Source organism: Arachis ipaensis, chromosome B04 (assembly GCF_000816755.2).
Source record: "Arachis ipaensis cultivar K30076 chromosome B04, Araip1.1, whole genome shotgun sequence".
NCBI lineage: Eukaryota > Viridiplantae > Streptophyta > Magnoliopsida > Fabales > Fabaceae > Arachis > Arachis ipaensis.
Genome location: NC_029788.2, coordinates 102,561,816 through 102,581,157, shown reverse-complemented (window position 1 = coordinate 102,581,157; position 19,342 = coordinate 102,561,816). Strand labels below are relative to the sequence as shown.

The following is a 19,342-nucleotide window of genomic DNA, read 5'->3' as shown; positions in this document are numbered from 1 at the left end:
CTATCAAGCCTTTTAACAGGCTTCAAACCAGATCAGACTGAATAATAGGCCAAATTTAGTACTTTAAAAAAAGTCTATAATAGGTCAAACTCAAGCTAATTAACTACATGACAGAACAGGCCTGTTAAGAGCAAAACCTGGCCTATTTTCACCCCTAATTCTAAGTCCCAGCCACCCAATATCCTATGTTGTTGCCGTACGCGTCAAGTCAGCATATTTTCGGATCTTCATAATCATGTGGGCTTGTAGTGAAGGAGTTCTTTGTTAATAAAGTTAGGTGGAAAAATAAAACCCTAAAGATGAGGGTTTCCACCAAAAAAAGACAAAAAAAACTTTGTAGTAGTAAAAACATATTAGAATTAGTTTACTTTTGTCACTTTTACTCTTTTAGAACATTAGTAGGTAACCCGTGCGAATAAATAGATTCCTTTCAGTTAATTTTACTTTTAATTCTTGGATTCTAATCAAATACAAAAAATCCAATTTAGTGTTACAATTGATAATAATGACTATTCACTTGTGAACATTGTCACAAATTTACGATATAAATATAAGATGATTAAACATATTTGGATTGAAAAGGGAAAAAAATAATATAATTTAAAATTTAAAAACATATAATAATTTGGTTAAAAACTTTTGTGATGAAGTCAGTAAATTTCTTAATATGCTTGCATAATAAATTACTTATCCCCAATAACACAGTTTTATCCAAATATTCTCATTAACTATTATAGATCATTCGGTTCTTTTTCAATAGCTATTAATTAAATAATTCTTTTCACACACTGCTCACAAAATAAAAATTATATTCTAGCTATTAAAACTAAAAACTAAACATCAAGCACCACACTCGTCGATATACTCATCAAGATTATAATTCGAATCTTTCAGACTAGCAAGTTATTGCTCATCTCTGGTAGACAGACCACTACCATGTTTAACATTTGGACTATGTGAACATTTGGCACTCTGATTAATAACATCCTAAATAACATGAAAAAAATTAAACAATAATCTGTAGTATCAATATCTACTCATATACTTCATTGAGTATACAATTTTATAGAGATCACCTTGTATTATGGATCCCTCAAACATGCAATATTACTTGTTGGGTTATTAACATAAATCTGTATTGTTTTAGAAATAGATAAGTTAACACATATATAATTAACTTACATTAATAGTTTCAAAAAATCTAATTCTCAAACTATAGAAACTACGTGTATACCAAATGACTTGATTTGAAAACAAAAATTGGAGATACTTCCAGTCACAGAATCACTTGAGCTTGAAACAGCATTACCCACAGATTAAAAATTTAGATAGAGGCAACAATTTTTTTCCCAAAGGAATATGAGAACCATCACTAAATTAACAAAATGTCTTTAGACAATAACAAACATGAGTAAAAGGCGAAAAAAATAGTTCTATAATTATTGTTTAGATCTCAAAAAGATAAAAATAATTAAAAAAAACCTTAGTCATACTACATAATATCAAGTAATAATATATATAAAACCTGAAATACGATGTGTTGCGTGAGAATATAATTATAAAAAGATAAAAAAAATGTAAATATAATATAAAAAACATAAATATAGTAATAGGCATAAATTTAGATTATCTCTCACTGCTCAATTCTTGAACTTAGAATATATAAATTATAAATTATATCACCAAAGCAATCAGTAATATCTAAATTTACACTCCATTTTATATCATCAAGTGCATTGTATTTGCATAATCTCTTAAAGATATTGGTTGAATAGCTTCTTCAATCATATTATTTTTCTAAAATAAGAATTTTGAGAGTTGAAGCAGAGCTGAATAGTAGAAAAACTCTATCACAATAAATGATCTAATTAGATTAGTCTCTCTCTCTTCACAAAACAGTGCAATTCAAAAGATAGTTTTTCAGTTTTTTAGTAATGTAAGAAAAATTTGATAACTCTCATATTGTAGAGTAAAGAACACAAAATTAAAACTCATTCGTTCATATGCCTGAAAGGTATATACAAAGAATACAAAATCAAAACTCATGACTTCATACAATGAAAAACCAACCAATTATGTATATATCACTTTCTTTATATACACATTTAACAATCCAACATTTTTTTTCTTTCATTTACTTGCATATTGATCATGTTTTTAACTTGAACAAAAAACAACAAAAGAACATATTTATAGAAAATTTTGATGCATTGGTTAATCGTAAAGCAAACCTTCCTCCACTAATGCCACTTTATAAGCAAGGAAGTGTTATTTCCAAATCAATAGCTATAATAACGAAGCAGCAAACAATTAGGGACATCAAAAGAGAAAACTATAAAAATTATATTACACATCTTGTTCATGGATCTAACTTTAAAATTTAAGTGAATCAAAATAAGTATCAATTAATGGAGAACACAAAATTATAACTGACAAATGGCAACACCAATATTCTTTTCAATGTATACAAACAACAACATTTGTTAATTACTCAAGAGATGGAAGTTATCGGAGATAAACTGTTCAAACAAGTTTAAATAGGAAACACGTGCTTTGAAAATCAACTTTTCCTCCATTTGTAGTAGGACGTCACTCACCCCATAGAACCAAAGTAAAAAAAATAGATATATACATTGGGGTTGTCATCATTATTCACACATGGAAGAACAATAAATCTTAAGATGATACCAAAATTTTTCATCATAATTCATAACAATATAATAAAGATTGCAACCAGAGAATCAAACGTGGTGCACAGATGAATGAGCTTATATTAAGATCAAAGGTTTCTTGATTGCTTATTTCTATCCTCACGCACAATCTTATTGAAAGACTCAACAAACTCATACTTCCGAAAATTCACGTTCATTATCACACATTAAAAATTAAGTATTTCATTTACAAATTTTGTCTTCTTTTTTCTTTTCGTTGAATTTCTGATCATTAAAATTTAATAAATTAAAGCAAACCTTAATGTAACACCCTACCACACAGAGCCTTATGATTAAATCATAAGACAAAGGTGGTGAAGTATTACAACTTCTAAAAGTAAAATTATATATATAATAATAGTGAAAAATATTTTTAACTAGGAGCCTTTGAAGAAAAGGGTAAAGCAAAATCATTAAATTAAAAAGCGCAACACTCTCGAATGCGATAACGTAAGCGAAATAAGGTAAAATATAGGCTAACACAGATATATATATACAGAAGAGTGCCAAAAATACAGATAACAAAGCTTAAGATTCGGCGAGGTAAGGCTTAGGCTAATTAGGGTATTACATTTAGTGGTATCAAAGCGGTTCGTCCTCGTGAGCCTGAGGGAGGGACCGATTATGCTTCATTGCATACTCTGTGAGTCTTTTTCTTTGATGCTATTAGGTTATCTGTTTGGTATTGCATAGCATGCTTGTTTGTGAGTGCCTGTTTGGGATAATTGAAGCACTAGTCTTTTGATATTGAGACTGATCACCTTGATATCGATTATTTAGCGTAGACAGGAACCCTACATGGCCACTCGTGGGCGAGGTCAAACACGTATCCGAGAAAGTAGGAATGAGCAACCAGCTGACAATCATGCCAAATTCATGGCGACAATGGCGAATCTCGCTAATACCATGGAAGCTAATGCTGCTCCGACTCTGCAAGCTGTGCAGAGGTTAGGCCAACCGGCGGGGAATGGCAATGGAAACGGAGAAGGAAATGCCAATGATAATGCTGAGGAAAATGACGATGACACGGGAGGAATTCTGATGACTTTGGCGACGTTCCTCAAGGTTCATCCGTCAACTTTCTGAGGATCCACTAATCCTACTGAAGCATATCACTGGTTTCAAGCTATGGAGCGTGCTTTACAGGCGCAACATGTTTCCCTCAATCAATATGTCGAGTTTGCCGCTTATCAGCTAGCGGGAGAGGCCCAGCCCTGGTGGCAAGCAGAGTGTCACTTGATACAACTTCAGAACGCCGACATTCCATGGGAGGTGTTCCAAACGGCCTTCTACAAGAAGTACTTCCCTGAGTCTGCAAGGGAAGCAGAGGAGATGGAACTAATGCAGCTGAAGCAAGGTTCCCTATCTGTGGCGGAATACACCAACAAGTTTGAGGAGCTCTGTAGGTTTTCTAGGGTATGTCAAGGTGCCCCGGAGACTTACGAGAGCTGGAAGTGCATTAAGTACCAGAGGAGTTTAAAGGATAGCATTATGACTGCTGTGGCTCCTATGAAAATTCGTGTCTTCTCTGACTTAGTGAACAAGGCTAGAGTAGTGGAAGAGTATGCCAAGACTGTTGCGGCAGCCAAGGACACTCATGGAGGGAGCTCTAGTCGGGGGCGTGGCAAGTATTTTCATCCGAGAGGGCAAAGCTTCAAAAGAGAAGGATATGCGCCTCAATGTCAAGGAGGTTTCAGGAAGAACACTCAGACTCAGTTTCAGTATGCTAAGGGGAGAGGAAATCAGAGTAAGAATTCTCCGAATTTGACTTGTGTACATTGTGGGCATTTCCATCCTTATGCAAAATTAGTTTAGGTGGTTGTTTCAATTGTGGGTTGCCTGGCCACATTGCGAGGGATTGCACTCGTGGGAGGAACCAGAATGCGAGCTAGAGTCAGCATCAAGGTCGAGTCTTTACTGTGAATGCCAAGGATGCTTCTAAGGCGGATCCATTGATGAGAGGTATATGTCTAATTGGTGATAAGTCCTTAGTTGCATTATATGATACTGGAGCTTCAAATTTGTTTATTTCGTTTGCTAAAGTTGAGGAATTAGGTTTGAAAATGTCAGAGTTACCTTTTGATCTGCATGTACATACTCTGCATCAGATAGTTATGACTAGGTCAGGTTGTAGACAAGTAGGTTTCAAGCTTGAGGGTAGAAGTTTTGTGCATGATTTGATCTGTTTATCAATGGTAGGGCTAGAAATGATTTTAGAGTTTGATTGGTTGTTGAAGAATTGGGTTTTGTTGGACTGCTTTGAGCGAACCATTCGGTTTATGCTGGAAGGAGAGAATTGAGCAGTGGTAGGTACGGGGTATTATCTAAACTTTGTAATGGTGCATTGTAGCGGGAAGGAGTGTCAGGGTTATATTCTATTGGCTGCTATTGCGTTGGGTGATGCCCAGAACTTGGATCAGATACCGGTGGTTAGAGAATTTCCGAAAGTATTCCCAGAAGATATCCCTGAGTTCCCACCTCAAAGGGAAATTGAATTTGCGATTGAATTGGTGCCGGGAGCCGGACTAGTATCGATTGCGCCGTATAGAATGGCTCCAATAGAGCTGGCAGAGTTAAAGACTCAGTTGGAAAAGCTTTTAAACAAGAGGTTCATTCGACTGAGTGTATTACCGTGGGAGCGCCAGTTTTATTGGTGAAGAAGAAAGATGGAGGAATGCGACTGTGTGTAGATTACCGACAGTTAAACAAAGTGACATTGAAGAACAAGTACCCGCTGCCCAAGATAGATGACTTGATGGATCAATTGCAAGGAGATGGAGTGTTTTCCAAGATCGATTTGAGATCCGGTAACCATCAAATAAGCGTGAAAGAGGATGATATCCCTAAGACTGCGTTTAGAACACGCTATGGACACTACGAGTTTGCGGTAATGTCCTTTGGGTTAACGAATGCACCTGCTGTTTTCATGGATTTCATGAACAAGGTGTTTCGTCCCTTTTTGGACAAATTCGTGGTGGTTTTCATAGATGACATCTTGGTTTACTCTAAGACGGTAAAGGAGCATGAGGAACACTTGAGGGTTGTGCTACAAATCCTAAAGGAGCAAAAGTTGTACGCTAAGTTGTCGAAGTGTGAGTTTTGGAAGGAGGAAGTGAAGTTCTTAGATCATGTGGTGAGTAAAGGAGGACTAGCCGTAGACCCTTCGAAGGTAGAAGCGGTGATGGAATGGGAAAGACCGACAACCGTGACGGAAGTGATAAGCTTCTTAGGTTTAGTTGGATATTACCGGAGATTTATCGAAGGATTCTCCTGGATTGCGCTACCGATGATGAAATTAACAAGGAAAGAAGTGCCATTTGTGTGGACGTCGGAGTGTGAAGAGAGTTTTCAGACTTTGAAGCAGAAGTTAACTTTAGCACCTGTTTTAATCCTACTGGAACCGCACGAACCGTTTGAAGTATATTGTGATGCGTCGCTAAAGGGTTTGGGTTGCGTGTTGATACAACATCGGAATGTGGTGGCTTACGCATCGCGTTAACTGAGACCGCATGAGGTGAATTACCCCACTCATGACTTGGAATTAGAGTTGATTGTGTTTGCATTGAAGATTTGGTGACACCACTTGTACGGAGTAAGGTTTAGTGTCTTTTCTGATCATAAGAGTCTCAAGTACATCTTCGATCAGAAAGAGCTTAATATGCGTCAGAGGAGATGGATGGAGTTGCTAAAGGATTATGATTTTGAGCTAAGTTATCATCCTGGAAAGGCGAATGTGGTAGCAGACGCTTTGGGTCGGAAATCTTTAACAATTGCTTGGATGAGAATCAAGGAGGAGGAGTTAGTGGATAAGTTTGTGAATCTTAAGCTGGATATCGGTGAAGTTGCCGGAAGAGCTTGTTTGAACTAGTTACAAATCTCAAGCACGTTTAAATCAGAGATACAAAGGGATCAGTAAGATAAGCAAAAGTTTCAGCAATTGCTTCAACCAGTTGGTGATAAGAGGCGTGAAGAATTCACTAAGGATGGTGAAGGATTGTGGAGATATAAGGGGAGGATTTGCATACCGGATATTAGGAGTTTGAGGCAAGACTTATTTTCAAAAGCTCATAACAGTGAATTTTCTATTCATCCCAGAAGTACGAAGATGTATTATGACTTGAAGAAGATGTTCTGGTGGCCTGGGATGAAGGGTGATGTAGCAACATTGGTATCCAAGTGTTTAACGTGCCAAAAGGTGAAGATAGACCATCAGAAATTGCCGGGAATGCTACAGCCTCTTGAGATTCCTCAGTGGAAGTGGGAAAGAATTGCAATGGATTTTGTGACCGGTTTACCGAGGACTAGGTCGGGATTTGATATAATTTGGATGATCGTGGATTGCTTAACCAAATCTGCTCACTTTCTGCCTATCCGAGTAAACTGTTCTATGGAGGAGTTAGCAAGATTGTACATCAAGGAGATAGTAAGGTTGCATGGTGTGCCGTCGAGCATAGTGTCGGACCGTGATCCCCGATTCACATCAAGGTTTTGGGGAGCTTTCCAAAGAGCTTTCGGTACGAAGCTATGTCTCAGTACCGCATATCATCTGCAAATCGAGATGGACAGTCGGAAAGGACTATTTAGACGTTAGAAGATATGCTCAGAGCATGTGTGTTGGATCAACCCGGGAGTTGGGATCGTTACATGCCATTGGTGGAGTTTGCATACAACAACAGCTTTCATGCAAGCATTGGGATGGCTCCGTATGAAGCCTTGTATGGACGAAAGTGCCAATCTCCACTTTGTTGGTACGAATCTGGTGAAGTAAGTGTATTGGGTCCAGATTTGATACCGGAAACTATTGAGAACATTAAGAAGATTCGTGCAAGGATTCTAACTGCTCAGAGTCGACAGAAGAGCTACGCGGACCAGAGAAGGAAACCGCTAGAGTTTGAAGTGGGAGAGCATGTATTTCTTCGGGTGACACCGACAACTGGGATTAGAAGAGCAATCAAGACTAAGAAGTTGAAGCCAAGATACATAGGACCGTTTAAAGTTCTAAGACAATTCGGGCTGGTAGCGTATCAAGTAGCTTTGCCACCTCATCTGTCTAACTTGCATGACGTATTCCACGTGTCACAACTCCGCAAGTACATGTCGGATGCGGCTCATGTGTTGGAGCCTGAGTCGGTGGAGTTGAGGGAAAACTTAACCTTCCAAGTAACGCCAATGAAGATCGATGACACTAGTGTGAAGAAGCTGCGAGGAAAGGACGTTTCATTGGTTAAAGTTGCTTGGGAGCGAGCAGGAGTAGAAGAGCATACGTGGGAATCAGAGTTTGAAATGCAAAAGGATTATCTCAAGTTTTTCTCAGGAAATTCAAATTTTGAGGGCAAAATTTCTTATTTGGTGGGGAGAATGTAAGAACCGCAACTAATCAACCGGTTAATTAAGTAATTAATATTGCACAAATTAGATTCCAAAAAGTTAGAGTGAGAATTTGAGGATTTAAAGGTGATTTTTGGACTCAGTAGGTTTTTCTGGGTCAGAAAATGTGCTTTCTGTGAAAAACCGTGAAAAACTGCGAACCAGTAGTTGAACCGGTTGAACCGGTTTAAGTCTTCCTGGTACCGCATGAGAAAAAGTGAAAACCGTCAAAAACCATAGAAAATGTTAGAAACGGAAAACCGGGCATTAATTTTAAAGGTTTGACCCGAAGTTGGGCCAAACGGGCTAAAAACGCTAACGGATTGGACCGGGCCTAAGTTTGGCCCAAGCCCAACATATAAAAAGCTCATTGAGTGAATCAAACTAGCCACATCTCCATTAAACACACACACACACACTTCAGAAATAGAAAGGGGAGGAGGGGAAGAAGAGAACACTATTCACACCTCTCTTCTCTTCGCGATATCTTGAGCTACGGTGCTCCGATTTGGGTGCCGTCAGTGGCTACGTGTTCCTTGTGAAGAGCTCTATAAAACCCATGTATAAAAATGGTAAGGAAAGCTCGAAATCCCTTCATTTCTTCTCCTCTAAATTTCGGGTTTCTAGGGTTTTAGATTAAATGAGTTTTTGTGATTTTGGATGTTTAGGTTTGCTCTAATCCTTGCTTAGCATTGGGTTTTGACATCCAAATCTATTGGAAAAGGTAATAGCCACCAAACCCTTGTAAATTTATGTTTAATTGGAACCCTAGGTTGATTTGAGGTGATTTATATGCATATAGTTTGATTACTGTGGCTTTGGGAGCTAATGGAACTTATTTGTGCTTATTGGAGTGGAATTGAGAGCTTGGATTATGGTTGGGAGCTTGTTTGGGCTAAATCAGAGTTTTGGCGCATATAGGGAATCGGCCAAGGTATGGTTTCGGTTTCCTCTATGTAGTATATAATACGCACGGACACTTAGGCTAGTGACCCATAGGATAGGTTTGGAATTTATATGTTGTTGATAATTGTTTGAGTTGTTGATGTTGTAAATATTGATTGAGATAATGGGGTTGGAATATGATGTATGATGAACTTGTATGAATATGTATCTTAGTCATTAATATGGAGTAGGAATGAGTTGATGAGAAAGATTGATATTGATGAAATAAGAAATTGTGAATGTGTTGGTCGGAAATTGCTTAATGTGTTGGATTTTGATGAGAAAAGAAGTTTTGAAAGGTTTGGTATAGGTTGGAACGTGTATGGTAAGAAATGGTGGTAATTGTGAAGTTTGGTAAAATTAGGTTTTTGGTGAACTTTGTTCGATCATAACTTTTGCCTCGGTTTTCGAAATTGATTGAAATTTGTTTAGAATTAAAGATCTTTGAAAACCCCTTTAAATCGATATAAAGTTTGTGAAAATTGGAATTTTGTAGAGGAAGTTATGATCATTCAAAATTTGTGTTAAAAATCTGAAATTCTGCTAAGTTGCAGAATTTCATGATTTCTGATATGTGCGAGCGCACACCCTTGTGCGGATGCACAACCTGCGAAAATTTTGATCTGTGCGCATGCACAGGCAGAAAAATGCATTCTGTTTGCAGCGCTAGCACAGCTTGTGCGCTCACATATCTAAGGAAGAATTTCAACATGTGCCGATGCACAAGTCTGTGCGGACGCACACGTTGGGAAGGCCAGTCTGTTGGGGGCGCTGGCACAGGTTGTGCGAGTGAACAGATCTTGGAAAATTTGACACCTGTGCGTACGCACACCCATGTGCGTGCGCACACATTTTAAAACTCACCAGAGCGTGTGCGCGCACACCCTTGTGCGGCCGCACACGCCTTGTTTCTCAAATTTTACTTTATTTTCAACTATTCTACCTTCCCAACAAGGTTGTAAGCTTCTCTAACACCATTTTAGGACCCTTGGGCCTAGTTTTATACTTTTAAAACATTAGGAAAGATTTTAGGGGAGTTAAATGACATTAATTAGATAACTTAGAAAATGGAGGTCTAGGTTTCTGGCATGCCGAGGGTGGCTTGATGTTATGTGATGTATGGTTGATGTATGAGACGAGAATTGAGGAACTATTGAGTTCGGAATTTGAGCTACTTCTTTAATCGGGCTTTTAGATTATATTATTCCTTCTATATATATTATGTATGAGCTTAGAACTGTCGTAATCTCTGATTAACCTTGGCTTTACGACGCGAGATAAAGCTTAGGCTAATTAGGGTGTTAAGATCCCAACTCGCCAGCTGGTCCAAAACATAAGCCCTCAACATATCTTTTAGGGTTTGGATCATCCTCTCAGATTGGGCATCTGTTTGAGGATGGTAAGTCGTACTCAAGCTTAATCGGGTTCCAAAAGCTCTCTGAATTGCACCCCATAACCTTGAAATGAAACAGGAATCTCTGTCAAAAATTATAGTGGTAGGCACACCGTGAAGTCTCACAACTTTATGTATAAACTTGCTAGATCCTCAAGGGTATAGTTCATCCGAATGGGTAAAAAGTCAGCCGACTTTGTCAGTCGATCCACAATTACCCAAATAGCATCAAAACTAGCTCTAGTTCTTGGCAATCCCGATACAAAGTCCATCGTAGTGCTTTCCCATTTCCATTGTGGAATCTCTAATGGTTGCAAAGTCCCAGAAGGTCTCTGGTGTTCAATCTTCACTTTCTGACAAGTTAAACACTTTGAAACATGTAATGCTACGTCGTTCTTCATTCCCGGCCACCAGAACATTGCTTTTAGGTCTTGATACATCTTAGTGCTTCCCGGATGAATAGAGAATTCGCTTTTATGCGCCTCCCTCAAAATATCTTGCCGTAAGGTCCTAACATCCGGTACACAAATTCTACCCTTGAACCTCCATAACCTGTCATCGGCTCATGATACTCTCCATCGCTTCCCTTGTTCAATTGCCGGCCATACCTTCTGCAATTCCTTCTCGTCCTGCTGAGCTTCTTCAATCCTGGACTTAAAGTCACTCGAAATTTGCAATTGACTCAAGCACAGAGTTCCAGACACTTCTTGAGCACCTATCTTTAGGCTCTCAAATGCTTTAAGTAATTCCTCTTCTCGAAGCATCATCCAGGCAGCACACAATGATTTCCTACTTAAGGCATCCGCCACATCAATTGCTTTTGTCGGATGGTAATTCAGTTCAAAGTCGTAATCCTTCAGTAACTCCATCCACATCCTCTGCCGCATATTCAGTTCTTTCTGATCAAAGAGATATTTCAAGCTCTTGTGATCAGAGAAAACTTGGAACTTAACCCCATAGAGGTAATGCCTCCACACCTTCAGTACAAACACAACTGCAGCAAGTTTCAGGTTGTGCGCGGGTAATTAACTTCATGATGTCTCAACTGTCGTGAGGCATACGCCACCACATTCCAATGCTACATCAGCATGCATCCTAGACCATTTACTGAGGCATCACAGTACACCTCAAATGGTTCATTCGGCTCAGGTAACACTAATACAGGTGCAGTGGTCAATTTTTGCTTCAACGCCTGAAAACTCTTCTCACACTTAGAAGTCCAGACAAATGGTGCATCTTTGCGGGTAAACTTCGTCAATGGCAAACCTATTTGAGAAAAGCCTTTGATGAATCTCCGATAATAGCCAGATAATCCTAGAAAACTCGTTATCTCAGTTACTGAGGTCGGTCCCCTCCCCCCCCATTCCATCACTGCTTCCACCTTAGAAGGATCTACCGCTATCCCCTGTTTACTCACTACATGGCCAAGAAACTTCACCTCGTTCTTCCAGAACTCACATTTAGACAGTTTTGCGTAGAGTTTCCTTTCCTTGAGAATCTATCAAAAAATGGGCAAAAAATTCTGTTCATATAGTCCATAAACACTGCAGGAGCGTTCGTCAACCCAAAAGATATTACAGTGTACTCGTAATGACCATAACGAGTCCTGAAAGTGGTCTTAGGGATGTCTTCATCTCTTACCCTTATCTGGTGATAACCGGATCATAGATCAATCTTAGAGAAAACTACGACTCCTTATAACTGATCCATGAGATCGTCAATCCTCGGCAGTGGGTACTTATTCTTTATTGTGACCTTATTTAGTTTCCTGCAATCTACACAGAGATGCATACTCCTGTCTTTCTTCTTCGCCAGTAACACCGGTGAGTCCCACGGAGAAACACTAGGTCAGATGAAGCGTTTACCCATTAAGTCTTCCAGCTGAGCCTTGAGCTCGGCCATTTCTAAAGGTGACATCCTATAAGGGGCAATAAAGATTGGCCCTGTCCCAAGCACCAATTCAATCGCAAACTCAACCTCTCAGGAAGGAGGGAATTCATCAATGTCGTTTGGAAACACTTCAGAAAATTCACAAACAATCAGAATCTGCTCTAAACTTTGTTCCTCCCCGAAAACACCCGTAGTTAACAGCATAACACCCTGACATTCATATTCAGAATAGCTTACTGTCATGGAGTTCAAATAATAGCTATTCACTACTACCGGCCCTTTCGATCCTTCTGACATAAAGTACAACGACTTCTCAGAACAGTCAAGCAAAACATGATTCTTAAATAACCAATCCAGTCCTAGAATGAGATCTAGACCAGTCATTGTTAAGAAAATCAGACCATGGATGAAATATCGCTGTTTAACTCGGAATGACACTTGTGAACAGCCTAACTTAGTCACAACAGCTTTCGAAGTAGCATTATACACATTCAGATCATAATCTAACACAACTATCTTTAGCTCTAATTCACTAGCCCTCTCAAATGCAATGAATGAATGAGTAGCTCTAGAATCAAATAAAGCATTCAAAGTTTTACCGGCTATTTCACATTTATCTCAGATAAGCGTACCAGACCCATCGGCACCTACAACTGAGGTAGTGAACACCCGACCAAGCTGCTGTGCTCTCCTAGTACCTTACCTCTGCTTCTCCAGACAGTTTGAGGCTTTATTCCCTGCCTTACCATAAGAGTAGCACAAGCCCCTTCTAGCTTTACATAGGACTCCCGGATGGTGACTTCCGCATCTAGCACATGCTCGCTCATTCACAGACTGCTTACCAAATCTTCTCCTCGGGTAACTGTTATTTTTAGGCCTTCTAAAACTAGCCTGGCCCTAAGTCTGACCCCTAGGAGCAAAACTTCTCCCTCGGTTATGCTGAAAAGGCCCCCTATGACTCCCATTCTCTGCAGCCACCTTTTTCACATAGTCTTCAGCAACTTTGCTCGTATTCACCAACTCTAAGAAAGTCCTGATCTCTATTGGTCCCACTGAGCTTAAGATATCACTCTGGAGTCCTCCTTCAAACTTAATGCACTTCTATTCCTCGAAGTCTCCCGGAGCTCCCTGACATATGCGCGAAATTCTACATAGTTCCTCAAACTTGTTTATATATTCAGACACGGACATAGCACCCTACTTCAGCTGTAGTAACTCAAGTTCCTTTGCCGTCCTTACAGAATTCGTAAAGTACTTCTTGTAAAATTCCACCTGGAAAGCATCGCAGGGGATAGGGTCATCACCCTACTGCAGGAGGTGTCGTGTACCCTGCCACCAATGCAATGCTTCCCCAGTGAGCTGATAGGTAACAAACTCGATACACTGCTCTTCAGGAACCAATTGTGCTTGCAGTGCTCTTTCCATGGCCTGAAACCAGGTATCTGCTTCAGTCGGATCGGTGGTTCCTCTAAAACCTGGCGGGTTGACTTTCAGGAATGCTGAGAGCATCATTGGCCCGTTTCCGCCATTTCCCCCATTATTATTATTATTCATCTGATTCCCAAATGCCTCAGCAGTGGCCTGCATAGCAGCATCCATATTCTCCAACGTCGTCATAAAGTTTACTAGGTTATTCGTGTTAGTTTTCAATTCCTGAGTACTAGTACGACCTCTCCCACAGCCTCGACCGCGTCCACGAGGCACCATCTGGTTCCTATACACACCAAACAATCGATATCAAGTTGATCAGTCTCAATATCGGAAGTCTAATGCATCAAAGTCCCAAATGCATGCTCATGATCGTTTATGCCAGTTATATCAGTTAGATATCCTAATAGCACATAGACACACAGACACAGAGAATGCACAGAAGCATAGCCAGCTCGTCCTCAAGCTCTACAGGAACGAACTGCTCTGATACCATAATGTAACACTCTACTAGACAGAGCCTTATGCTTAAGTCATAAGACAGAAATGGTAAAGTATTACGACCTCTAAAAGTAAAATTATATATATAATAATAGTGAAAAAGATTTTTAACTAGGAGCCTTTAAAGAAAAGAGTAAAACAAAATCATTAAATTGAAAAGTGCAACACTAGCATATATATATATATGAGAACCCAAAAGAAACCCAAAATACAGAGTTACAGAACCTGTTTCTCCAAAATAACCTCTAAGAGTAGTTAATACAGTATATATATAAACAGTAGAGATAATAAGTATCTATATAAATACATACAACCAAAATAAAACCTCGAGAGATAGGGATCTTCGCTAAATCAGAAGCTTCCAGCATGCCTCAGCAAGGAGCTTCACGTCCTGTATCTGAAAACTACAAAATCCGCATGGGTGAGAACCAGAGGTTTTCAGCATAGTAACAATGCCCACATATCTAACATGTAATGTCCTGGGAATGCCTAAGGCAATCCTAGAACTTCTGACATATAATTAAAGCTTATAAACATAACTAAACCATAAAATAAAATAGGCAACTAGCTAACGATCTTCATACTATTCTAAATTTCTAATACTCCCCAATCTAACTCCTCCAAACCTCCCAACTGCCACCGGAACCAGCTGTTACAAATACATTTATTACAGACAAGAAAATCACAGGTAGAAAACATATATGGCAGATAAACAAATAGCAAGTAATTATAAGTCAATTAGGCATTTCGCATTCCAAATAAAACAATGAAACAAACAAATAGATGCATATGATGCATGCCTATCCTAGTGGCTGATGAGTCTCATCTGTCAGTTATAAAGCCAACCCGACAAGTCCTGGTAGCTAACCATTGGACTGTCCCTCTGTCGTGCATCCCCAACTCGAGTAATTCTCAATCATAATCATAATCATGTAACACCCACACTAGTGTTTATTCACGAGGGCGAACTTATCCGGAACTTTTATAGTGTCCGACCACACTTACGACATAGGGTCAGCAGAGTATCGAGTCTCAACCTAGAGCACGTGGTGGCTAGCCACTGCTTTCACCCAGAGAAACTCGTATCTCAGATAGTTGGAAGTGTATCAAATCACATTGTCAATCAACAATCATAAACATATACATACTCAGCCATAAATTAATATTTATCACAGCCATACGGCTCATAACATAATCCATAACCAGCCAAAATTCATTATCAAATACAGCTATTCAGCTCATGGCATACACAACACTTCCACCATCATCCTCAACAACTCATACAATCATCATTAACATGATTCATCATTAATTCTCCCCTTACTTCATCCACAAGTTACCACCTTTCCTAGCTTCTTCTCATTACTAGGCATATTATTAGGATTTGGGGCTAAAAGAATGAAAATAAAGGCTTAGAGGTTTGGAATTAGGTTTTAAAACACAAAACTCATTTTTGCTGAAAGCAGGGGTCACGCATACGCGTGAGCCACGCGTACGCGTAAGCGCGCACTTTGGCTCATGTCGCGTACGCAACACCCTTCCCATGTACGCACGCTTGCTAAACAGAAATCAATGGCCGCGTATAATGGGGTTCGCGTACGCAGAAACTTCAGGTTACTAGCCTAAATTTTCACAATACATTATATTTTAGATACGAGAAACCGAAACCATACCTTGGCTGATTCCCCGCGCAAACCCAAAACACCTCCAATTCAACTTTTTGCTCAAGCTTCCAAGGCTCAACACCTCCCAAACAGATTTTCCAGCACTAGAAGTCTACTTTCAAGCTTCCAAACCACATACATACATATTACCTAACATACATAATAGACACCCACATATACAAACTCAACACCCAAACACAAATCAAGAATTCCACTAGGGTTGAGAATTCTTACCATACCCAAGGATCAAAGAGGCAATATTAAGAGTTTTTCTCAAGTTAATTGGATCCTATAACATCAAAGAGTTCAAAATCTCAACACTTTTACTCAAGATTTTTGAAATCAAGGGCTGGGAAAATGGTGCACGAAATTGTGATCTCTGGTAATGGCTCCAAAAACTTGGTGCTCTAATCTCAATTCATAATTTGTCACAACTTTGATACAACTAACCAGCAAGTGCACTGGGTCGTCCAAGTAATAAACCTTACTTGAGTAAGGGTCGATCCCATGGAGATTGTTGGTATGAAGCAAGCTATGGTCACCTTGTAAATATCAGTCAGGCGGATAATAATTGATTATGGAGTTTTCGAAAATAATACTAATTAAACAGAAAATAAGGATAGAAACACTTATGTAATTCATTAGTGAGAATTTCAGATAAGCGTGTAGAGATGCTTTCGTTCCTCTGAATCTCTGCTTTCCCGCTGTCTTCATCCAATCAATCCTACTCCTTTCCATGGCTGGCTTTATGCAAGGGCATCACCGTTGTCAATGGCTACATCCCCTTTTTTTTTTCTTTTTCTATTTATTTTTTTTTTCTGCAAGCTTTGTTCTTTGCTGCTTTTTCTTGCTTTAAGAATCATTTTTATGATTTTTCAGATTATCAAATAACATGTCTCCTTGTCATCATTCTTTCAAGAGCCAACATATTTAACATTCATGAACAACAACTTCAAAAGACATATGCACTGTTCAAGCATACATTCAGAAAACAAGAAGCATTGTCACCACATCAATATAATTAAACTAAGTTCAAGGATAAATTCGAAACTCATGTACTTCTTGTTCTTTTGATTTAAAACATTTTTTATTTAAGAGAGGTGATGGATTCATAGGACATTTATAACTTTAAGACAAAGTTACTACTACTAATGATCATGTAATGAAGACACAAACATAGATAAGCACTTAACATAGAGAAAACGAAAAACAGAGAATGTAAGAACAAGGAATGAGTCCACCTTAGTGATGGTGACGTTTCCTTCTTGAGGAACCAATGATGTCCTTGAGCTCTTCTATGTCTCTTCCTTGTCTTTGTTGCTCCTCCCTCATTGCTTTTTGATCTTCTCTTATTTCATGAAGGATGATGGAGTGCTCTTGATGTTCCACCCTTAGTTGTCCCATGTTGGAACTTAATTCTCCTAGGGAGGTGTTGATTTGCTCCCAATAGTTTTGTGGGAGAAAATGCATTTGAGGCATCTCCGGGATCTCATGGTGATGAGCTTCCTGCGCCTCTTGAGCTCCATGAATGGGCTCTCTTGCTTGCTCCATCTTTTTCTTAGCGATGGGCTTCTCTTCCTCAATGTGAATGTCTCCTTCTATGAATTCTCCAGCTGAGTAACATAGATGGCAAATAAGATGAGGAAAAGCTAGCCTTGCCCCAGGGGAGGGCTTTTCGGCTATTTTGTAGAGTTCAAGGGAGATGACTTCATGAACTTCTACTTCCTCTCCAATCATGATGCTATGGATCATGATGGCCCGATCCACAGTAACTTCAGATCGGTTGCTAGTGGGGATGATGGAGCGTTGGATGAACTCCAACCATCCTCTAGCCATAGGCTTGAGGTCCAGTCTTCTTAGTTGAACCGGATTGCCTTTGAAGTCAATCTTCCATTGAGCTCCTTCCACACATATGTCCATGAGAACTTGGTCCAACCTTTGATTAAAGTTGACCCTTCTAGTGTAGGGGCGCTCATCTCCTTGCATCATAGGCAAGTTAAACGCCAACCTCACATTCTCCGGGCTAAAATCTAAGTATTCCCCTGAACCATTGTAACATAATTCTTTGGATTTGGGTTCTTACTTTGATCATGGTTCCTAGTGATCCATGCATTGGCATAGAACTCTTGAACTATTAGGATGCCGACTTGTTGGATGGGGTTTGTTAGAACTTCCCAACCTCTTCTTTGGATTTCATGTCGGATCTCCGGATACTCATTTCTCTTGATTTTGAAAGGGACATCGGGGATCACCTTCTTCTTGGCCACAACATCATAGAAGTGGTCTTGATGAGCTTTGGAGATGAACCTTTCCATCTCCCATGACTCGGAGGTGGAAGCTTTTGTCTTCCCTTTCCCTTTTCTAGAGGATTCTCCGGTCTTAGGTGCCATCAATGGTAATGGAAAAACAAAAAGCTTATGCTTTTACCACACCAAACTTAGAATTTTGCTCGCCCTCGAGCAAGAGAAGAAAGAATAGACGAAGAAGAAGAAGAAAATATGGAGAGGAGGGGGGAGGTGTGTTTCGGCCAAGAAGAGAAAAGAGGGTTGTGTTGTGTGAAAATGAGGAAGAATGGAAGGTTATATATAGGGAAGGGAGGGGGTTAGGTTTCGGCCATATAGGGTGGGTTTGGGTGGGAAATTGATTTTGAATTTTGAAGGTAAGTGGAGTTTATGAGGTAGGTTTATGGGGAAGAGTGGATGGATGTGAGTGGTGAAGTGGTGATAGGGAAGAGAGATTGAGGTGATTGGTGAAGAAGTAAGTGGAGGTAGGTGGGGATCCTGTGGGGTCCACAGATCCTGAGGTGATCCTGTGGGGTCCACAAATCCTGAGGTGTTCAAGGATTTACAACCTTGCACCAAATTGGGCATGCAAAATGCTCTTGCACACAACTCTGGGCGTTCAGCGCCAGATTGGTGCTTGTTCTGGGCGTTGAACGCCCATTTGTTGCCCATTTCTGGCGTTGAACGCCAGAACCATGCTTGTTCTGGGCATTCAGCGTCAGCTCTTCTCCAGGGTGTGATTTTTCTTCTGCTGTTTTTGATTCCGTTTTTAATTTTTATATTTATTTTGTGACTCCACATGATCATGAACCTAATAAAACATGAAAAACAATGAAAATTAGATAAATAAACATTGGGTTGCCTCCCAACAAGCGCTTTTTTAATGTCAATAGCTTGACAGTGGGCTCTCATGGAGCCTCACAGATGTGCAGAGCTTTGTTGAGACCTCCCAACACCAAATTTAGAGTTTGGATATGGGGGTTTGACACCAAACTTAGAGTCTGGTTGTGGCCTCCCAACACCAAACTTAGAGTTTGACTGTGGGGGCTTTGTTTGACTCTGCTTTGAGAGAAGCTTTTTATGCTTCCTCTCCATGGATGCAGAGAGAGATCCTTGAGTTGTAAACACAAGGTTGTCCTCATTTAATTGAAGGATCAATTC

General features: G+C 39.6%; 2 protein-coding genes across 2 annotated transcripts; both read left to right on the top strand.

Annotated features, from left to right (window-relative positions):
* Positions 5,467 to 6,579, top strand: LOC110271546 (uncharacterized mitochondrial protein AtMg00860-like). Its single transcript, XM_021122519.1, has 3 exons — positions 5,467 to 5,598; positions 5,656 to 6,129; positions 6,439 to 6,579. The coding sequence occupies exons 1-3, from the start codon at positions 5,467 to 5,469 to the stop codon at positions 6,577 to 6,579; spliced, it is 747 nt and encodes a 248-aa protein (XP_020978178.1).
* On the top strand, positions 7,407 to 9,365 carry LOC110271545. Its single transcript, XM_021122518.1, has 2 exons — positions 7,407 to 8,014; positions 9,215 to 9,365. The coding sequence occupies exons 1-2, from the start codon at positions 7,407 to 7,409 to the stop codon at positions 9,363 to 9,365; spliced, it is 759 nt and encodes a 252-aa protein (XP_020978177.1).